The sequence below is a fragment of the Crocodylus porosus genome, unplaced genomic scaffold (assembly GCF_001723895.1).
Source record: "Crocodylus porosus isolate Cpor-Errol unplaced genomic scaffold, CroPor_comp1, whole genome shotgun sequence".
Classification (NCBI taxonomy): domain Eukaryota; kingdom Metazoa; phylum Chordata; order Crocodylia; family Crocodylidae; genus Crocodylus; species Crocodylus porosus.
The window spans coordinates 63,770,583-63,790,937 of NW_017728943.1; the positions used below are offsets into that span (position 1 = coordinate 63,770,583).

At 44.4% G+C, this 20,355-nt stretch overlaps 1 protein-coding gene across 1 annotated transcript in view; it reads left to right on the forward strand.

The window, feature by feature from the left end:
• The window catches only part of KCNK2 (potassium two pore domain channel subfamily K member 2), a 143,354-nt gene that overhangs the window by 996 nt on the left and 122,003 nt on the right, over positions 1-20,355 (forward strand). Inside the window, exon 2 of the mRNA XM_019549471.1 lies at positions 1,970-2,280. Within this exon, the coding sequence (XP_019405016.1) occupies positions 1,970-2,280 (311 nt within the window). The remainder of the gene's footprint in view (positions 1-1,969; positions 2,281-20,355) is intronic.

A 20,355-nucleotide genomic window follows, 5' to 3' on the forward strand; every position in this document is an offset into this window, starting at 1 on the left:
AGAGAGAGAGAGAGAGAGAGAGAGAGGGGTGTGTGGGGGGATGTGAGGGATGTGTGTATGTGTCTGTGTGCAAAGATGTCTGTGTGGGGCATGTGTGTAGGGATATGTGTGGGGGGATGTGTGTATATGAGGACTGCATGGGGGATGTTTTGTGTGTTGTGAGGAGTATGTGTGTGTGTTGTGGGGGGCATATGTGTGTGTAGGGGGATGTGTGTGTATAAGGGATGTGTGGGGGATGTGCGTGTAAGGATAAGTGTGTGGGTGGATGTATGTGTGTATGTGTGCATATGTAGGGATATGTGTGTGTATGTGTGAGGGGGATGTATGTGCGGGGAGGAGGAGGGTTGTGAGGCTCTGTGTGTCTGCGGAGAGAAGGCAGAAAAGGAGCGGGCTCCTAGCCCACAGCATGAGGCTGCTGGCACCCGAGGGCTGCCTGCCTTCCTGAGTTGGGAGGTGGGGATCCCATCTCAGCCTGGGGAAGACAAGAAAGCAGTGGCCAGGAGATAGATGGTGGGTGGGTTTTTTGCCCACCCCAATACAGCTGTCCAGCCCTCCGCAGGGAAAGCAGAGTAAGGAGCAAACAGGCAGCAGATCGCTCCACAAACAGCCTTTCCTAACTTGGGTACACTGATTCCAAGAGGCAGAAGCAGAAGCCTCCAGCAGTGCAAGTGCCCTGGGCTTGAAAGGGCTGTGTGTGTATATATATGTGTGTGTGTTTGTGCGCCTATAGGTGTGGATGTGTAACCATTTAGCTGGCACCAGCTGCTGGTTTTGCTATATTTACAGCCAGGCATTCACCCCTTTGCCCTTCATCATCATCTCAGTTATGGCACTGAGGGCTCACCTCTTTTTCTGTCTCTAGGCTTCATCCCATCCCCCACCCTGCATCCCTCCCCATCCCCAGTTCAGGCCTACTGGTTTAATTTCCTAGCTCTGCCCATCTTCCCACCTGTGTTGCTTGTTTTCTTTCGGATGTGAGCTCCTGGAACCCTATAGATTAACCCCCAGTGGGTGCTCAAGACTGCATCCATGTAGTAAATGACTTCCCTTGCAACCCCTATGACACTGGCAGCCTCTAGACACCTGTGGAGAGAGACTCAGTTCCACATTTAGATATGGGCTTTGCCAGCAACAGCTGAAAGGGGTACTGCAACCCTCCAAAATGTATGGGTAATTGAAATTTTTTTTAAAAATATAACCTCTACAGTCAGTGTTGCTGCAGTCTTTCCACAGGAAGCCTTTATTGGTACTGGCTGTGGATTATTACTTGTGTGATCACTTGTGATCACATCAGTTATGGGGATACTTGATAACAGCCTCAGCTGACCACTGCTCTCCCAGGGAGCTTCTTGTAGCTGCAAACAATAAAATATCCTTTAATAGAAGATTGACTTTTCCAGTGAGTACACACATTTTAGTCAATACTTAATCAACACTTTCGAACTCCTAGGATTAATAGTGCATGGTTTTTTATAGTCACACATGTGGAGACTTTGGAAATAAACATGCACATACTTGAATGAGGCACTTTACAGAGTGCACAACTTCGGATGGGTAAGGCTTAAGGAAAGGTTCCTATTTTTCTGGTAACGGCCAAGTGCTGAAGTGAAATGTAGCTTGGAAACCTTATTAGCTATGTATAAGATAGTGCAGGGTGTGTGGAATGTCTCTTGATAAATACCCTCTTGTACTCATGCAGAGGAAAACAAGAGAGTTAGGAAAAAGACTGAGTTAGGAAACAATGTGCACATCTATATGAATATAGGTAAATATATGAATTGAATAATTTTATATCTAAGAACAGTTCTGCAGGATTTTACCATGGGGTGCATGTGAAATGCCTAACATAGCTGCCTATGAACTCTATTTTGATGACTTAAAATCTTTGTAGCCCTCTGGAAAGAGGAGAACATGGCTAAACAAACTCTGACCAACAGTGAAAATTAACTTGCCTTTTCTCTTTTATTAGTGGCGGCACCTGACTTGCTGGATCCCAAATCTGCCACTCAGAACTCCAAGCCTAGGCTGTCATTTTCTACAAAGCCTACAGTGCTCTCTTCACGGGAAGAAAGTGATTCAACCATTAATGTTATGAAATGGAAGACAGTATCAACAATTTTTCTGGTAGTAGTTGTGTATTTAATAATTGGAGCTACTGTCTTTAAAGCCCTGGAGCAGCCCCATGAAACTTCTCAGAGAGCCACCATTGTGATTCAGAAGCAGACGTTTGTATCGCAGCATTCCTGTGTGAATGTATCTGAGCTTGATGAACTGATTCAGGTAATCCATGCAAAATAGTATATTGTTATCAGGTTTTAAAGGAGCTTCATTTTTTATATAACAGTGGTTCTATAAAAAACAATAACAAAAAAGAGGGGAGGGATGCTGTTGTGCCAGCATGGGGATTACAGTTATAACAAGAAGTCTATGTTGGGACAAAGAGAATAATACTGACATTTTTGCATGAAGCATCTTGGTTGAAAAGTCATTGTGCACTTTTTTATATTCAGTACACATTTTGGACAACATTTTCATTGACTGCTCCTGTTGCATTAATTAAATGATTATTCAGGAGCAATAGATGTAATATAATAATCTATAAAGGAATGGGTGTATTGATCAAGCCTTAGCTGGTTCATCAATACCAGTGGACCCTGGCAACCACAGTAGATCACCCCTTGCATTAAAAACATTCAAATTTATCATTATTGTCTTTTCCCACTGTGCATTTCTTTCTCTTGATTTTTATTTTTAATAGAATAAAATAATCTTAGCCACCTATATCCATTATACATCTTGACTTTATTTCAAAATTGAGGGCTATGTTTACATTGCATCCCTGTTGCTGCTGGGGTGTCTGTTCTGGAGCCAGCCCTACCCACTCACACCTGTTTGCCTGTGCCAAACCTGGAAATGTGGCAGTGAAATTGCTCTGGGGTTATCCCTTTCAGCAGGGCTTTCCAACAGTTAACATGTAGCCTGTGGATCCTAGTAGCCACCTCCTTCAATGCTGCAAGGAGAGAAAGGGCCTTGGGGTCTGGGAACTGCCAATGCAGCCTCAGCAACAGGTGGCAACGTGCAGCAAACAGGGTTCACGTGCTGTTTGTACAGCTTGTGCAGTAGAGGGCTGTGTGTTGCTAGTACAGCCTACATGGCAGGGAGCAGCAGGGTGTGTATGGTGGGTACAGCAATGGAGGATGGGGGACATGTGTGCAACTGGTGCAGTTTGCCTGCTGGGGGGGTCACATGGCCCAGCAGGAGTGGGGACTGTGTACCACCAACACAGCCCAAGTAGAGTGGGGGAACCTGGTGGGGTTGCCTGTGCAGTTGTGCTGAAATTGGACAGCCCTGCTTCACAGCTGGTCTAAGCACCCAGGAGACAGCCACCTCAAGAACAGCCCTGTAGCAGTGCTCCTGGAATGACTTTGTTGCTGTGTTTCCATGTTTGGTGTGCATGCACAGGAGCAGGTAGGTTAGTGTGCTCAAGAAAGGCCACCCCTGGCTATACCCGGGTTGTAGTGCAGACATATTTGTAAAGGTCATATTATCAACAGGTTTTTATCACTGTTATTCAGTTAAAGGTCACTTTATATTGGATGATAATCTGGCTCATGATACAATCACAGGAATATATCATGCATTTACTTTCAGTAGCAGGAGATTGCTCTGGATGTGCTTGCAGGCCTAGTCCTAAAGATTATGTTCCTCTATTGCATATTTCAAATGGCCCTTCAAGGAAACTTATCTTACTGCAGGTTTTTAAAATGGAAGTTTGATTTACTGAGGTGGTTCCTATGGAACACTAATTTGGAATTTTAAATTAAGTTGGCAGAACTTCAGAAGTTTTTATAGTTTGTGAATTTCATTTTTTTGTCAAGTTGTATTCCAAAAGTGGCAACCATCTAAAGTTACTGAAGCTATTCCTTTCTCCTTCTGCACTAAAACACTTCTTACTATAGAGAAAGCTGTGTTGTTGCTGTGAAGTATCTTGGTGCTGAATAAAGATGTTTCAGTACTGTCATCAACAGTATGTAGCACAACTTATTTAGGAAATATATGCATGAGATAAAGCTATGCATCAGTTACAAACTCTCAAGAACAAGGTTTAGGCCAGATCCTTAATTCATACAAACCCATGGCTTCAGTGGAGCAATGCGAACATGAAACATTCAAAGCTAAGGCTGCTGAGATTGATGTGCTTAGATATTTCATCATATGTGCTTCTCTATTCTAGGGCCTGCATTAGTAATAACAAAAAGTTATTGGCATAATGGCCAGTTGGGCTAGGTACAGATAGTCAAAAAGTCCAAGGCTGAATCGATTAAATCTTTGCAGATTAGTTTAAATTGTGTAAATTGAGTTGATATGCAAGTGAACAGACATTTACTATTGATTTTGGAAATGCAGCTACATGCCTGCAGTGACCCAGGCCATAAGCTAGGGGGTGATAGAGCACACCTTTCTGCTGGGCCATGGCTTACCACACCCATCCTGTGGGGGTGGGGAGGGGTATGTTGCTGGGGATGTGCAAAACATCCTGGGATGCGCAAAACATCCTGGGATGCTAGGGGCTGTGAGTTTAACTTGAACCTGGAGGGGATCTGGGACAGAAGTTCAATAAACCAGTTTAACCTAAATCAGTTAGGTTTGATACTATGTCCATCCAGATTTATCTTAAACTAGTTTTGGTCATTTTGAAAGTGGTTTATGTGCACTGAACTCTGTTTTGTCACAGATTTGAACCAGTTTCTGATCATTTATACTCGTTTATGTGTAATTTCTGTCCCTAGCCTTGGTGAGTCTTATGGCTAAGCTACACATGGCCATATCAAAATTAGTCACCATTCTGGCGATCATCCTTGGCATCACCACTCTTAGAGAGACAACCTTTCCAGAACACAGCTGAAGCCAGACAGTTGTAGGAAGAGTTTTTTTCTGATTGTTGGTTGGGCAAACAGTAGACTTAATTCTCCACTACTATCCAGCCACTTGAGGTGCTTATTTAGTTTCCATTTCTGTTGTATCTGATTGCCTCACAATCTCTGAGGTATTTATTTTTACAACACCCTATCACCCCCATTTTACAGAGGAAGAATGGAGGCACTGACTGCATAAGGTCCAGATCCCCAAGAGATTTACAGGCCTGCCTATCTTCTATTGTGGTACCCAGTGGGTCTTGAGATCAGTGGGAGTTGATTTCATGCTGTAGGCCTAGCTCCACCAAAATCACTGGTAATATGCTGATTTACATCAGTTAAGAATATGGTCTAAAATGTTTATTTTTGAGAGATTATATCTGATGCATATTGTGTATATATTTCTTAAAGGTGTAATCCTTCATGTGTTTGAGGATCTGCATATAGCTGAGATCCTTATGGATTCATGTGTGATTCTTAACACAATTTTAACACAGTGTTTCTGACTGGTTTCCTAAATGACTACAAGAATAACTATGAAGATAAAGTTCATGATACATAAAGAATTATCTAGAGGGTATACACCTGAAATTAATACTTAGAGTATTTGTAATGGTATACACCTGAAAATAATACATAGAGTATTTGTAATTACATACATTTAGTATTTGTAATGGAGCTTATACACTATGATAGTCTCTTTAGTCAAGTATTTCTCTCGGCTCCAAATTATAGTGAAATCCATTATAAACTTTCATATTGAATTTCATGCTCCTCATATTCAGAGTGCTTTGACATTACTTTGTTTTAGCAGTCACTCAGCTTGTGGCACAAGGCTCTTCCAGTCTACATCAATTCTGATCTGTGACATACAGCCTTACTTCTTGGCCAGTCTTAAACTTTAGAAGCTGCTAACTGGGATTGATCCCACTAAATTATGTGAAGAATAAGGGTTATGATCAAATCATGAAGGTTAAATTAAAAACACACATTCAGCATAAGGATTTGTTTTAGTATCTCCAGAGACAACTGTTCAGTTTATTAGCCCACTGAGACCATCTAGTTTTCCATTTTCTTTGTTAAATCATCTCTTTGCCATGTACCTTGTTATAGTATCTGTTGGGCCCCTTATAGATACCCTTATGTTCCAGGACAAGGGATCAAGAAAATATCACTGCTCTTGTTCTCTACTTGCTCATCAACAACAAAAAAAAAGAATTCTATTACAAGGGAATCTGTATTACTTTCAATCTACCAATTATTCAGCATCCAGAACTTTTTTGGGTTCATTTCTTGGAAACGTGTCCTTTTACAATTTCATGGGAGTGCATGGATCTATCAGAAGTACAGAACGTGAAATACGTTTCATGTTTTTATACTTTGATGTAGGACATGAGAGGAGACAGGTGTTATACAGTGTAGATAATATAAAAAACTAATTAAATGGGATGGTCTTACCTTTGAGGACAATTGAGCAGCTTCTACTGCCTTAGAACAATGAGTTGGCAATTGATGGCTGATCAGATTAGTCTAGCAGTATCACTTCTATATTCTGTTGGCAGAGAGATAGTCTTAATGACCTTTCCCTAGCTCTTACTTTCATGATTAAATATTGCAAATCTTCTTCAGTGCAAATCATTCCAGTTTTCTTCTTTGTATATTGTAATAAAACACTGCCTGAAATGAATGACAATGTATGACCCTAAAAGCTGATTCCAGATGCATAATTTTGAAGATATTTCTTAAGTGCTTTCCCTAAGTACTGTACTAAAAACATGTACAACCTTACATAGAAATGCTCTTCACCCAGAAGAGGCCAGGGTTAAAATATTGGATGCTAATGGCAATGTTATTTAAGGCCAGTCTGAAGCCCACAATGTAGACAATATCACCTTTCTCACCCTATTCATTGAAGTTGGGAATGGCACAACAACAGGAGATGGGGCGTATGGTTAATTAGATGCTCTCAGGGAGGAGGTATGAAATCTTATTATATGTACACTGCCTCAGTGGTACTGATAGGAGGAAGCAAGAGAGTCAGAAAGAAGTGCATGTTTTGGGATTAAAACTTAGGGTTTCAAATTTTTGGATGGAATGATGTTTAAAAGGGTCTCAGTAATTATGAAGAGGGAAAAAGATGAGTCTGCTAACATTAGGATGGAGCTCTTGAAGAACAGAAACCTATCCTAATTATATTTTGCTCAGGTTTTATAATAATATATTTGGAGTTTACAGACTAAGCAGCATGAAGGGAATTGGCCAGAAAGTCAGCTGCTACATCTTCTTTTGGTTGAACAAGAACTCCATAAATAAACCCTACAGCATTTTTTTTTATTGCTCAACCTGAGCCTGCTGTTGAGTTGGCCCTGCCACAACACAGAGAAATTATCATACAATGCAATAACAGTGTAGATGTAATTTAAAGTGTGTGGGTGTTTCTTAAAGTGTGTACTTATGTAAACCCGATTTTTAGATATCCTGTGTGTGTGTACATGAGACATTTACTATGGAGTTGCCTAATTAGCCCCACAATAAAACATCACCATTTAGACATGCGGTGCTATTAGGACTGATTAACTAATTAACTCTTCTGTAGGACAGTACTGCCCAACACAAGTACTATCATACAGAGGAGTTATTTATACTTCCACAATGGATGTGTAGACAGTGACGGGGTTGGCTGGAGTAGGAAGGTGTGGGCACTGCTGGCCAGTTAGATCCCCACTGTAGCACCTGCATGCCCCAACCAGCCCCTCTGCAACCAGCTGGGTTGGAGCAGACTGGACTGGCAGACTGCCTCCTGGGGCCCCCTGCCAGCTGGGGCTGCTCTGCCCTGGCTTAGTGTTTTGCAGTCCCATGTGCATGTGCAAATGGTGCACTCAGGAGCAATAAACTTGTGTGAACTGCAGTGGAATTTATTCAATAGCAGGTGTAAACACACCCACTGAGGACTTTTTACACTTCCATTGGTATGCTTATTTTTTCTACTAGGCTTTGCACTGGCAGGAGCTGGTATTTTAACTTGGGAATATCTATCTAGAAGTACATGAACAAAAATAGGAATTAGAAGATGGAAAAGACTAAGTTTTATTTCCAGCTCCCTTTCAGAATGGGAGTATTCCCAGTAGTATAGTTGCTGCTGAACATCTGAAAATGGTTGAGGCAGTTTCAAATCTTAGATGTACCAAGCACATTGCAATGTATCTGAAAGAATCCCCTTTTGCACTTGTTCACACATGCCTAGTAGCAAATTCTTTTAGATACTTAGCAAGGCAAGTTTCTTAATGATCAGGTTGTTTTTGTAACCTCATGTGACATTGCACTACCATGAAATATATACACATGCATTTTTATGATTCCTTTCATTAGCATGCTCTGTGCAAACATTTCAGCATGTATATGATTGACAGCAATAACCCCTGCCATAAAAGCAAAAGTAGATAGCTGGGGAAAAGTCTGACTGAATTCATTATTTAGCAACTCTCTAACGTTGGCGGTATTTACATTTTATAGAATTCATGCAAAATACAAAAATGAGAATGTTGAAACTCTTGTCTGTTGGGGAAAATGGACTTGCTCCTACATCAAAGGTTACTTTTTTGTTCTAGAGTTCTTCCAGGGAGATAATGTCAGCAGAGCAGAGCATTCTGGGATACTCAAATAGAGTAGGCACTTGGCAATAAGGAGAGAACTTTGTCATCCTGCCAAACAAAACATTGATTAAAGAAATGAGAACTTTTTATTTAAATATTCCTTTATTAGGTGCAGCTCAGCATTCAGCTGCTTTAAAGGTTGGCCTTATACAACAAAAGAAAAAAAACCCTGTTCTTATGTTAAATAACTTCTCATTTAAAGATCAGGATCAAATGATCTTGCAGCCACCTATAAGTTTATCAGGGGAGGACAGCAGGGAATTGGGAATGCATTATTTACCAGAGTGCCCCAGGGGGTAACTAGGAATAATGGGTGCAAACTAGAGAGTAGATTTAGGTTACACATTAGGAAGAAATTTTTTACAGTAAGGGTGGCTAGAGTCTGGAATGGGCTTCCAAGAGAGGTGGTACTATCACCTAACTTGGGGGTCTTCAAAAGGAGGCTTGACAATCACCTGGCTGGGGTTGTCTGACCTCAGTGCTCTTTCCTGCCAGGGGCAGTGGGTTGGACACAGTGATCCATTGGGTCCCTTCCTACTTTATAATCTAAAAATCTATGATATAAATACTAGCCATTTCAATAATTAGTTAAAATATCTTATGCGTGTTAACTTCAATATACAGCATGGGACTCCCAGCCAGGAGTCTGCTGATGGGCTGCAATATACTACAGATTGCAAAAAATACTTAGGATTGTTACGACCCAAAATAGAACAAGACAGGATGGCATTTTACTGCCTTCTCTCTCTGGGCCATGGTGCCATGGCCCATCCTCTTTCCCTTCTCTTTACTGAACAGAGCACAGAAGAAATGTGTCTTTCAGAGCCTGCATAGGCTTATACAGTTTCTCAGAGAACTACGAACTGCTCCAGTCTTTTCAGTGGGTTGACTGAACCCACTAGTGATGATACTTTAACTAAAGATATCTTAAGACTTGCACCTAAAGGAGTCAATAATGTTAATGACTATATTTCATTTTTCATTCTTTCAATAGAAACATCCTGTAAGCATACTTATTCCACCACACCAAACTGTAGTGAGTAGGGAGTTTAATATTTGCTGCCTCAGAGGGACCAAACATACGGGTCAAGATACTGATTCTAGTACTTTTTACTTAAATCAGTAAAAAGTTAATTTTTTAAAATTTGAATGAAATTCCTACAAGCATGGATGGATTCAGGTTCCTGGAGAGGGTTGTGGTCACATCCCTGTCATCTGTGTGGCATGTTGTAACAGGACCAGGGTTCCAGGGGCAGCCATAACACCCCCTTGGTAGCCACTCAGGTCCTGCTCTGCTCTGGCTCTTGGGTCCTTCTCTTCAATCTTACCTGCCATGCCTTGATGTTCTTAAATTTGATACTCTTGATGCTCTTAAAGGGAGGCCTCCCAAGGATCTGAGAGCAAGCCCTAATCTGTCTTCCTGTTAGCAGACCCCTCTCACTAAATTGGCCTTTCTGGCCTGTACGTGTGCCAGGGCACCTGTTACCTTATGGGTTCATTTCATGGCCTCCAGCCTCCCCTGTAGCCATACCCATGCCTTGCAGATGTCACCAATCAATCCATTCATTGGGCCTTTGGCCCCAGTCTCATCTCCTATCTTGTCAGGTTCCTATGTTCCTTATCAGTTTCTGCTCCACATGGGATGGGAGCCTCTGACCCTAGTGCCTATTCTTCTTGGGATGGAGGCCTCTGGCCCTAGTCTGCGCTGCTTGCAGGCACTGTGCCCTTGGCCTTGTCTCTGTCTGTCTGTCTCTCTCATGGTCTCACTGGGCCTCTGGCCCTGACTCTTGCCCTCTTGGGCTACACTGCAGCTTGTGTCCTGCCCCACCAGGTTCAAGCCTCACATGCCTCCCTGGCACTCTGGGACATCCTACTTTCCCTATCCGGTCCACCAGATTAACTATAACAATAAGCCTTTTGGCCATACCACAAATTCTCACTGGGTATGTACCCCAAACATCAGCTCCTCTGTTGATTTGCAATACTTTCCCCTACCCTGAGCCCTAAACCTCTTCCCACCTAGAAGAATTCTACCTGCATGTCCAGGGTAGCAGCAGTGTCTCTCAGATGCTCCTCCACATCCCTCCTGCTCTGCAGTTCTTTCCTAGGCTATCTCTAGGGTCAGACCACCTGCCCCAGTTCAAGCCCTGGGCCTATTTGCTTCTACAAGCCCTGTCCCTTCAGTCAGGCAACTTCCTAAACCAGTAAGGGTTTTTCTTCAAGGCCTGATGGCTGGTCTCCTGTCACCTTGTAATTGCTGTTCTAGCAGCATCCTTGTTGTCCAGGCTAGGCTTGGTCTTGTTGTCCTATTGCAGAGCAGCTAGCACTGCAATAAGCACTCCAAGCCTTTTGCTTCTAGCTACCTGTTCTCTTGCAGCTGGCTTGTTTTCTGTAGTGTCCCTTAGACTGGCTGCAGGTGTTCACCTTTTTCTTACTGTGCAGCTCCCTGCTCAGGTAGCAGTTTCTTTGCTGCTTTCCCTGTTGTAGCTAGCCTGCCTCTTTCCACTGCCTGAGGTTTATCTGAAACAGTTTTTCCCCTTAAAGTAACAGGGGCCCTAGGCTCCCTGTTGCACACATACACAGTGAGCCTCTGACCTCAGCAGCATGTCAGCACAGCTCCTGCTGGAGCTCTGCATTGAGCTCTGAGCTTGCCAGCTAATCAATCTAGGCTATGAGCAAAGCATACACTTTTACACAGCTCAGAAGCCCAGGGGGTGAGCACCACTCTGTTCACTCTCTCTTCCTGCTGCCTTCTACCACCCTCCGCTGAATTCAGCAGCAAGGGACAAGAGGGGTCAAGAGGCAGGAATGCTCACCTCCAGCTTCTGGAGCTGCATGAAAGCAGGGGCTGTGGCCAGAGCTGGTGCTGATCAGCTACTGAGCTCATAAAGCTCATAACATGTGCAGCACACTGCCAAAAGGAGGGTGGAGGGTGCAGCTGCATCGCCGTACCCTCCTTGGATCTGCCCTGACTACAAAAGATTCCAGTCTATTGAATCAGGCATAGCAATAAATAGGGTGACCATACTTCCCAGTTTGACCAGGACAGTCCTGGATTTCATAGGCCTGTTCCAGACAGTTTTTAAAGAATAAAATGAGCATTTTGGAATCACAGGGGCATAGAGCACAGTCTGGGGGGGCAGAGAGTCAAGGTGCACCAAGCAGCTCCACCTCCCCGCCAGACTGTGTCCACTCCCCTGCCCAGTGGCCTCTTCCACTGCCTGCAGCAGTGCTGCTGACTTTGGGGGTGGTGCCAGGGCCCAAATGTTCTGGATTTTTATGGTCACCCTAGCAATAAAGGATTTTTTTTGTGCTTGCAAATATGCAGCTCTTCCTGAAAACTAGCTTCCTAAAAATTGTTTACTTTTTTGGAAATACCATAAGAATGAGCAGGATACATCTAAATGGAATGATTGTGTTCCTTTTTCCATAATGTATTCTACACAGGGATCTGCATAAAACCAGAGGTTCATCTGAGAACAAGTGTGGCAGGTTCTAGGGTACTTGTAAAGAACTCTGAGTAATAAATGTCTGCTTCTATCCTAAACTCAAGTTTGCTAAAATCTCTCTTGTCTTATCATTCACCTTTTAGCTTGTCTGCTTCTTGGGTTTGAAATTTATTTTCTTTTGAGAGAAGCCTGGCATATTTATGAATGATACGGAAACTGCATTTCTCACAGCTTAAATTACACCACCAGAAAGTTATGCCTGGTTCCTAATTGAACCATTCCTCTTTAAAATATTTGACAACCTTCAGAATTTATTGTCAATGGTTTATTGTTCTGTGTAATTAAATATAGATGGAATGTATTGTATATTACACTGCATCTTGTTTCTAATTAACCTTGTGTCCCATTCATGAGATATTTTACATCTTGTCTTCTAGCTGTGAGAAGTCAGTTCTGCTGCATCTTCAGAACTGTGTTCTCTACTTTTAACCAAATAGGCTCATTCAGATGCAACCAGTCAGATTTTGTAGATAATTTGTATGCCGTTAAAAATCTTGTAATCCCTGGAAGAGTAACAAGAAATCTCACTTAATTATTTTAACATTCTTGCTGTGTGATTTTTTGAAGATCTTATAATATCACAAACTAACAGGGTTTGTCTCGGTTCAGAAAGTCAGTCTATAAATCTATTAGCTTAATTTATTAAAGGTAGATCAAGGTAGCAACCAAATTCTGTTTCATAGAACCTCTGTGCAGGTAACTTTTCCAGCTTCTTGAAGACTGACAGTCATCGACATCTATTGCCCTTACTTGGCCAAAAATACATCCTGTGCTTTTTCTGATTCTGAGCCTGCAAGCAGCAGGTGTTTATGCTTTGCAGTCTTTCTACACCTGAAAAGTTAGAAGGCTTAAAAGACTGATGGTTTAGTTCTTTTTGAGAATCAAACTACCATGGCATCATTTTTTTATATACAAGGTCATTACAGGACACTTTAGTTATGAAGCTCATATGGAAGTACAAATAGCAAGGTAACAGCTGCCTGTTTATTGACAGTTGGAAACAATTTGGAGTGAATCTTATTTCAGGCAATTTACATATGGAAACTTAAAGTTGGATTTTGTGTCTTCACCTCCATGCATTCTTATTAGGAATGTATTATACCTATTAGGCTTCTATCCATCAAATCATTTAAGTGCATTGTTAATAATAAACATGTAAGCATTTCCACCATGTTTTACTGGGGCCTATCTTCCCTTTCTGTCTTTCTCTTCTTCCTGTTTTCCTCCTTTTCTATTAAGCTCTTTCCCCTTTTCTGAGATTATCTTTACTCTACTCTTTGCCAAAACAAAAGTTCTGGGTAGCTCCTGACACTGTGGAGGGGAATCTGCTTTTATATGTAGGGACTGGACTTGATCTCCTGTAGAAGATCCTAGTAAAAAATCTGGTCCAGTCCTGCTCTCTGAACAGTCACCACTTTGTTTTGATGGGATCCAACTACTGAATTCCACACATGCTGCTAAGCTACTTGAGTCAGCATAGTGAATACCATATTTTTCGGACCATAAGACGCACCGGACCATAAGACGCACCCCTCCTGGAGCCTCAGTCTCCGCGGCAGCGAGTCCCTCCTTCGGACTCCTGCCCCGTCTGTTCCGGCCGGCCATTTTTATTGCCGGCTACCGGCCACCGGCACGGGCGCCGGTTTCCGGTCTAAACAAGTGGCGGATGTCCCGCTCGGGCTCCGCCGCCTCCGCGGGCAAGCTCCGCCCCGTCTCCCCGGGACACGGCATAAACAAGCGGCGGGTGTCCCGCTCGGGCTCCGCCGCCTCCGCGGGCAAGCTCCGCCCCGTCTCCCCGGGACACAGCATAAACAAGCGGCGGGTGTCCCGCTCGGGCTCCGCCGCCTCCGCGGGCAAGCTCCGCCCCGTCTCCCCGGGACACAGCATAAACAAGCGGCGGGTGTCCCGCTCGGGCTCCGCCGCCTCCGCGGGCAAGCTCCGCCCCGTCTCCCCGGGACACACACCTTTGGACCATAAGACGCACCCTCGTTTTCCCCCCACTTTTGGGGTGAAAAAAGTGCGTCTTATGGTCCGAAAAATACGGTAATTACTGTTCTAGCTCTGGGTCACTTAGAAGAACCCTCTAGGTCTTTTCCCTGCATGTATAGTCCTTTTCCTCTTTGTAAGTCATGAAGCCTAGGTCCTGGAATCTGTGCCCCAGCTCTCCTCAGGCCTTAGTTTTATAGTACCTAGGATCAGGAGGGACCTGAACAGATCATCTAGTCTGACCCCCCTGCCACAGGCAGGAATGAATGCTGGGTTCACAAGACCCCAGACAGGTGATCATCCAACCTCTGCTTGAATTTGCCCAAGGTAGGGGCGAGGACCACTTCCCTGGGAAGTTGGTTCCAAATTCTGGCCACCCTAACTGTAAAACATCGCCTCCTGATCTCTAATCTAAACCTATTCTCCATCAGCTTATTACCATTGTCCTCATCACCCCAGGTGGTGCTGAGGAGACCAGGGCTCTTCCTATTTTCTGAAGATCTCCCCTGATGAGTTTGTTGGCAGCCACCAGGTCCCCCTTCAGCCTCCTCTTGCTGAGGCTGAACAGGTTCAGGTCCCCCAGTCTCTCCTCTTAGGGCCTGTCCTGCTGCCCTCTCACCAAATGGGTGTCCCTCCTCTGAACTCTCTCCAGGCTGGCCACATCCTTTTTAAAGTGCAGCACCCACTACTGGACACAGTACTCCAATTGTGGCCTGACGAATGTCTCATAGAGGGGGAGTATCGCTTCTCTGGACCGGCTTGAGATGCACCTTTGGATGCACGGCAAGATATGGCTGGCCTTCCTGACTGCGGTTTGGCATTGGTGGCTCATGTTCATCTTAGCGTCAATAATGACTCCAAGATCCCTTCCTGCCTCTGTGCTTTCAAGAGGGGAACTCCTCAGCCTGTATGTATGCTGTGGATTCCTTCTCTCAAGGTGCAGCACCCTGCATTTATCTATGTTGAACCCCATCCTCTTCTTATCTGCCCACTTTTGTAGTCTATATAAACCTAGTTGCAGCCTCTCTCTCCCTTCAAGTGTGCCCACTTCACCCCACATCTCAGTGTCATCAGCAAACTTGGACAATATGCTTTCAACCCTCTCGTCCAAGTTGCTGATGAAAATGTTAAACAGTGCAGGCCCGAGGACTGAGCCCTGGGAGACCCCACTGCTCACATCTTGCCAGGTTGAGTATGACCCATCCACCACTACTCTCTGGGTGCACCACATCAGCCAGTTTTTTACCCATCCAACTGTGTAGGCATCAATGCCACAGTCGCTCAATTTATTAATGAGAATGGGGTGAGAGACAGTGTCAAAGGCCTTAAAGTCTAGAAAGACTATGTCCACGGCAACACCATCATCCACGTATTTAGTTACCTGGTCATAAAAGGTAATCAGGTTGGTCAGGCAGGACCTGTCTTTGATGAACCCATGCTGGTTGCCCCTGAGCATGATCTCCCCTGCTGGCACCCCACAGATGTGTTCCTTGACGGTTTTCTCCAAGATCTTCCTGAGGACTGAGGTGAGGCTTACAGGCCTATAGTTATTTGGGTCCTCCTGCCTCCCTTTCTTAAAAATGGGGACCACATTAGCTAGTTTTCAATCCCCTGGCACCTGGCCAGATGACCACGAATGCTCATACAGCTGGGCCAAGGGCTCCGTGATGACCCCTGCCAGCTCCCTCAACCCTTGGGTGGAGGGCATCTGAACCTGCAGATTTAAAAATGTTCAGCCCTTCCAGAAGATCCGTAACTACCTCTGCGCTGACCTAAGGCCTGACAGAGCTATCCCCAAGATTGTCCCTACCTCTGGCAGGAGCGATGTCCCAGTTCCTGTTCAAGAAAATGGAGGCAAAGAAACTTAAAAATATTGGCTTTCTTGTCTGGCATAGCCACAAGGTTACCATTTGAGTCTTGCAGGGGCTCTACATTGCCTGGTGCTCTCTTCTTGCTCCCAATATACTTGAAAAAGGACTTTTTGTTGTCCTTAATCCTGGATGCTAGCCTGAGTTCCATCTCTGCCTTAGCCTTCCTAATAGCCCTCCTATACTCATGGGCCAAGGAGGAGTACTCCTCTTTGGTGATACCCCCTCCCTTCCACTGGTTGTACACCTCGCTTTTAGTCCTCAGGCATTCCTGAATGTCCTTGCTGAGCCATGGGGGTTTCTGAGCACTCTTACCCACCTTGCTTCTCTCAGGGACTGTTACTCTTTGGGCATGGAGGATCGCCTCCTTAAGGAGCAACCACTCCTCCTGGACTTCCATCTCCTCTACCTTCTGGGCCCTCAGTGCCTCCCCCACTTGGACATTGCTTGGACATTTTCTATTCAGAGACCATCTGTTTGGTGAGATTTGGTGTTTCTAGTTCAGTCCTTCTCTAGTTTTTCAGATTTAAGGCATCCCTCAGAAAATGCCCAGAATAAGATATGCACCTTGTTTTTGAAAGGCAGAATTAAAAAAAAAAAAAAAAAAAGATAATTCTTTGTAGTAAGTAAACAAGGCCTGTGGTGCATGTTCACTTAAAGGCACCATGGCATCTGATCTCCAGTCCCAACCATCAGGCCCCCTACTATGCCCTACTTGCATGGCAGGTGAAGCGATTTTTTTGGAATCAAGGATCAGAACCCAGTGATGAGTTTTATACTTGCTTATACACTGGCAAGACTTTGGCTGGCTCTGGGGCCAACAATCAGCCTCTGGCCTATGAACCTGGGGCCTTGGCCTGACCAATATGGCCACTCATCCCAGCCTCCCATCCTACAGATGGTCACTCAGGCTGGTTAAGGCTGTCCTGAAGCCTTCAGCAGGGTCTAGGGTTCTGCCTACTCACTGGCACTACAGTGGCCAGCCAGGGTCAGCTGACCTTCTAGTTCCCCCATATAAACCCCCAATTTGGAACATGAAGTGCCTGTGCAACAGGCCTCAACCTAATCTGTGCCCATCTGGCATTAAAGATTCTGGTGCAACAGATGATGTCTCAGAACCAATCCCTCCCATCCCAGGTGGCATAGCACCATGAGAATAGCCAGCACTGGTGTAAGGATGAACACTAGCTTCACGGTGAAGTCACTTGCTCCAGGCTTATTCTACCAAGCTCCATGCATCTTTCCTGCTACCTGAAAGGTATGATGGGGACTGGCTGTGCTTCAGAGTGTTGCTTATCCAATGCTACCTTTCATTCCTAGCTTAACATGTAAACTGCTTTAGGGATCAAATGAAGGTGAACCTCAGCATCAGACTCTTAGTGGGGTATGTCCTGAATTGGGATGTACCATTCATGGTGAATGATGGCTTTGTCCTTCAGGATGGGGAGCTGTTTCTCTGAGAATTCTCCACTTTGTTTGATAATCCTACTGGACCTGAATGACAGAGGCCATATTAAGGAAACTTCACCAGGGAAAAGGTACTGCCATCACCTATGCTTTTGTTTTCCACTACTGTGTAGCAAACACCCACTGGAATGAAGAAGCTCAGCTTTACCAGTTCTGGTGGGGCTGTGGGAAGAGGTAAAGGAAGAACTAGCACAGGTGGAACTGTCCCCAGGGGTTGTTGCTTTTATGGACCTGGTAGTCTACTCTGATCAATGACTCTAGGAGCAAAGGGAGGAAAAGAGGTACTCCCATCCCCTTCTGGCCCCTGTGTCCTACTATGGTCATGCCTGAGCCCATGCAGACTGGTACCATCTTATGCCAGAGGAACAAGAGTCATGTGGCTCTCAGGATTTGTCTCTGTTGTAGGGCCTGGGGACACAATCATTAAATGTTTAAGAAGGGTGATCAGGGAATTAAGCCACCCCCAGATCAGTAAGGGGAGCTGTTTTGGGGCCATCACAAACTCCCTTTGCCTACTTAGCCATGGAGCTTCACAGCAAACCTAACCTTCAGAACCCTCAGTTACTGCTATACACTCATCTCCAGGTCCTGGGCCAGATCTTCCCACAGCCAGTTCTGATCACCTTACTCTGGGGCAGCAGGCAATTTCATTGATGAGGTTGTGGCCCAGGCCCTAGGAATTCTGTTAATGTCGTGGTCCAAGCCATAGACCATTGAAACTATAAATGGCTTACCTCTGGTGTTCAGCCCTGTGGAGTGGGAGACCACCACTCTGAAGATGAACATCCTCTGACACCACGAGACACTACAGGCCAATCATTTCACTACATTATTTCTCAGTTCTGAGGTTTCTCTGGCTTGCCTGCCATGATCCCTTAGTTAGGTGGAAAACTCAGGAGGTTCATTTTGTTTCTAGCTACTGTCAGCAGCACTTTGTAAACCCAGGATCGCTGCCCACCTGTGTATTTAAGCATGGATCCTGACCACTGTTGCTCCCCAAGAGATTCAGCCCCCAAGGCTAGACCCAGCCTGCCTTGCAAATACCAGAAGTATGCTGACATATTTGAGAAGAAGAATATGGAGGTCCTCCCCTCACATGTGTATTATGATTACCTTATTGACCTACAGCTGGGAGCAAAGATCCTGGTAGGAAGTAAGAGCCTGAACTTGCCTTCCATGAATATCGGTCGGAAAATCTGGCCCAGGGATTCATAAGAAAGTCCACCTTGTCTGCTGAAGCCCCTATCCTATTTGTCAGGAAGAAGGAAGGGAGTTTCTGCCTCTGTAGGCTATAGTGCCCTTAACCAGGTCACATCTGCAATCAATACCCCTTACCTCTCATCCCAGAGCTTCTCAATTAACTGAAAACCATCTGCATATTAACTAAGTTTTATGTATGGGGACGATATAATGTGGTGTGACACAAAGTTGGTAACAAATGGAAAACCACCTTCCAGACTTGGTATGGGCACTTTGAAAGTTTAGTTATGGCCTTTGGAATCACCAATGCCCCAGCAGCGTTTCAGCATTTTTTCAGTGATGTACTATGGGACCTCTTGGACCAATTCATTATTCAGAACCCTCAGTTAACAAACCTACCCAGATAACATTTTAATCTCTCAGAAGATCAACACTTATTGCATATCCAGCTGGTATTGGAGAAGCTGTTTTGCCAAGGTGGAAAAATGTTCCTTTGACCAAACTTCCACTGAGTTTGTTGATTTTATTTTATCCCCAGAGGGCTTGAAAATGGATCCCCAGAAAGTTCAGGCTGTCTGCATGGAAGGCACCTCAGAACATCAGGGAACTCCAATGATTCCTGGGGTTTGCCAATTTCTATGGGCAGTTCATCATTAAATTTGCCCAGGTGATACCCCCTCTTACCACACTGCCATGTAAAAATGTCCAGTTTTACTGGTCTGTGAAAGCCCAACAAGCGTTCAAGTACCTAAAGCAGACCTCTACTTCTGCAGAAGAGCAGAACATCTTTGTACAACAACCATGCTGGGCCTAGGATGGGTTGTATTTACCTGAGGGAGGGTCTCTATGCCCCCAAGGGTGTAAAACTCCCCTATATGGGACTAGTCCATGGGCTGAATTTAAATACTAGTCAGTACTGAAGTTTAACAGGTAAAACTTCCAAATTAAAATATATGCCAAATAGTAGAATTTGCATTAAGTATTCAGATTGGTTGTTGCTTGTGGATTTGAATAGAGGACAGGACAGAGAAGGAACAGCAAAGTTGGTGTAAACAGAACTGCATTTTCAGATTGCATTACAAAACTGTGAATCAATAGCTTTTTGAAGTACAAGTACAAGCAAGGGCTTGCATAATACCTGAAGTACAGGTATATGCAAAGGCTACACTATATTGCATAGTGCAGCCCTCTGGGTCAGACTACAAATACTCCCCTTTCATTTTTTCTTCATTTGAGCAAATATAGGAACAAAAGTCTAACACTGGAATTGTATGAATTTGGAGTTATTACTTAAGAAACGATATACAATTCTTGTAATTTATCATTGCCAATGACGCCAAACTTTGGGGAAAAGTATCCACACCTGAAGACAGGAAGGCAATACAGGCTGACTTGGACAGGCTCAGCACATGGGTGGATGAGAACCTGAAGGTGTTTAACACTGAAAAATGCAAGGTTCTCCACCTTGGGAGGAAAAACCTGCAGCATCTTTACAGGCTTGGCAGTGCTACGCTGGCTAGCACTACAGAAGAAAGAAACTTGGGGGGGTCATGATTGACCACAAGATGAACATGAGCCTTCAATGTGATGCTGCAGCTAGTAAAACAACCAAAATGCTGGCTTGCATCCATAGATGCTTCTCAGGCAAATCCCAGAACAACATTCTCCCCTTGTACTCGGCCTTGGTGAGGCCGCAGCTGGAGTACTGCGTCCAGTTTTGGGCTCCACAATTCAAAAAGGATGTGGAGAAGCTTGA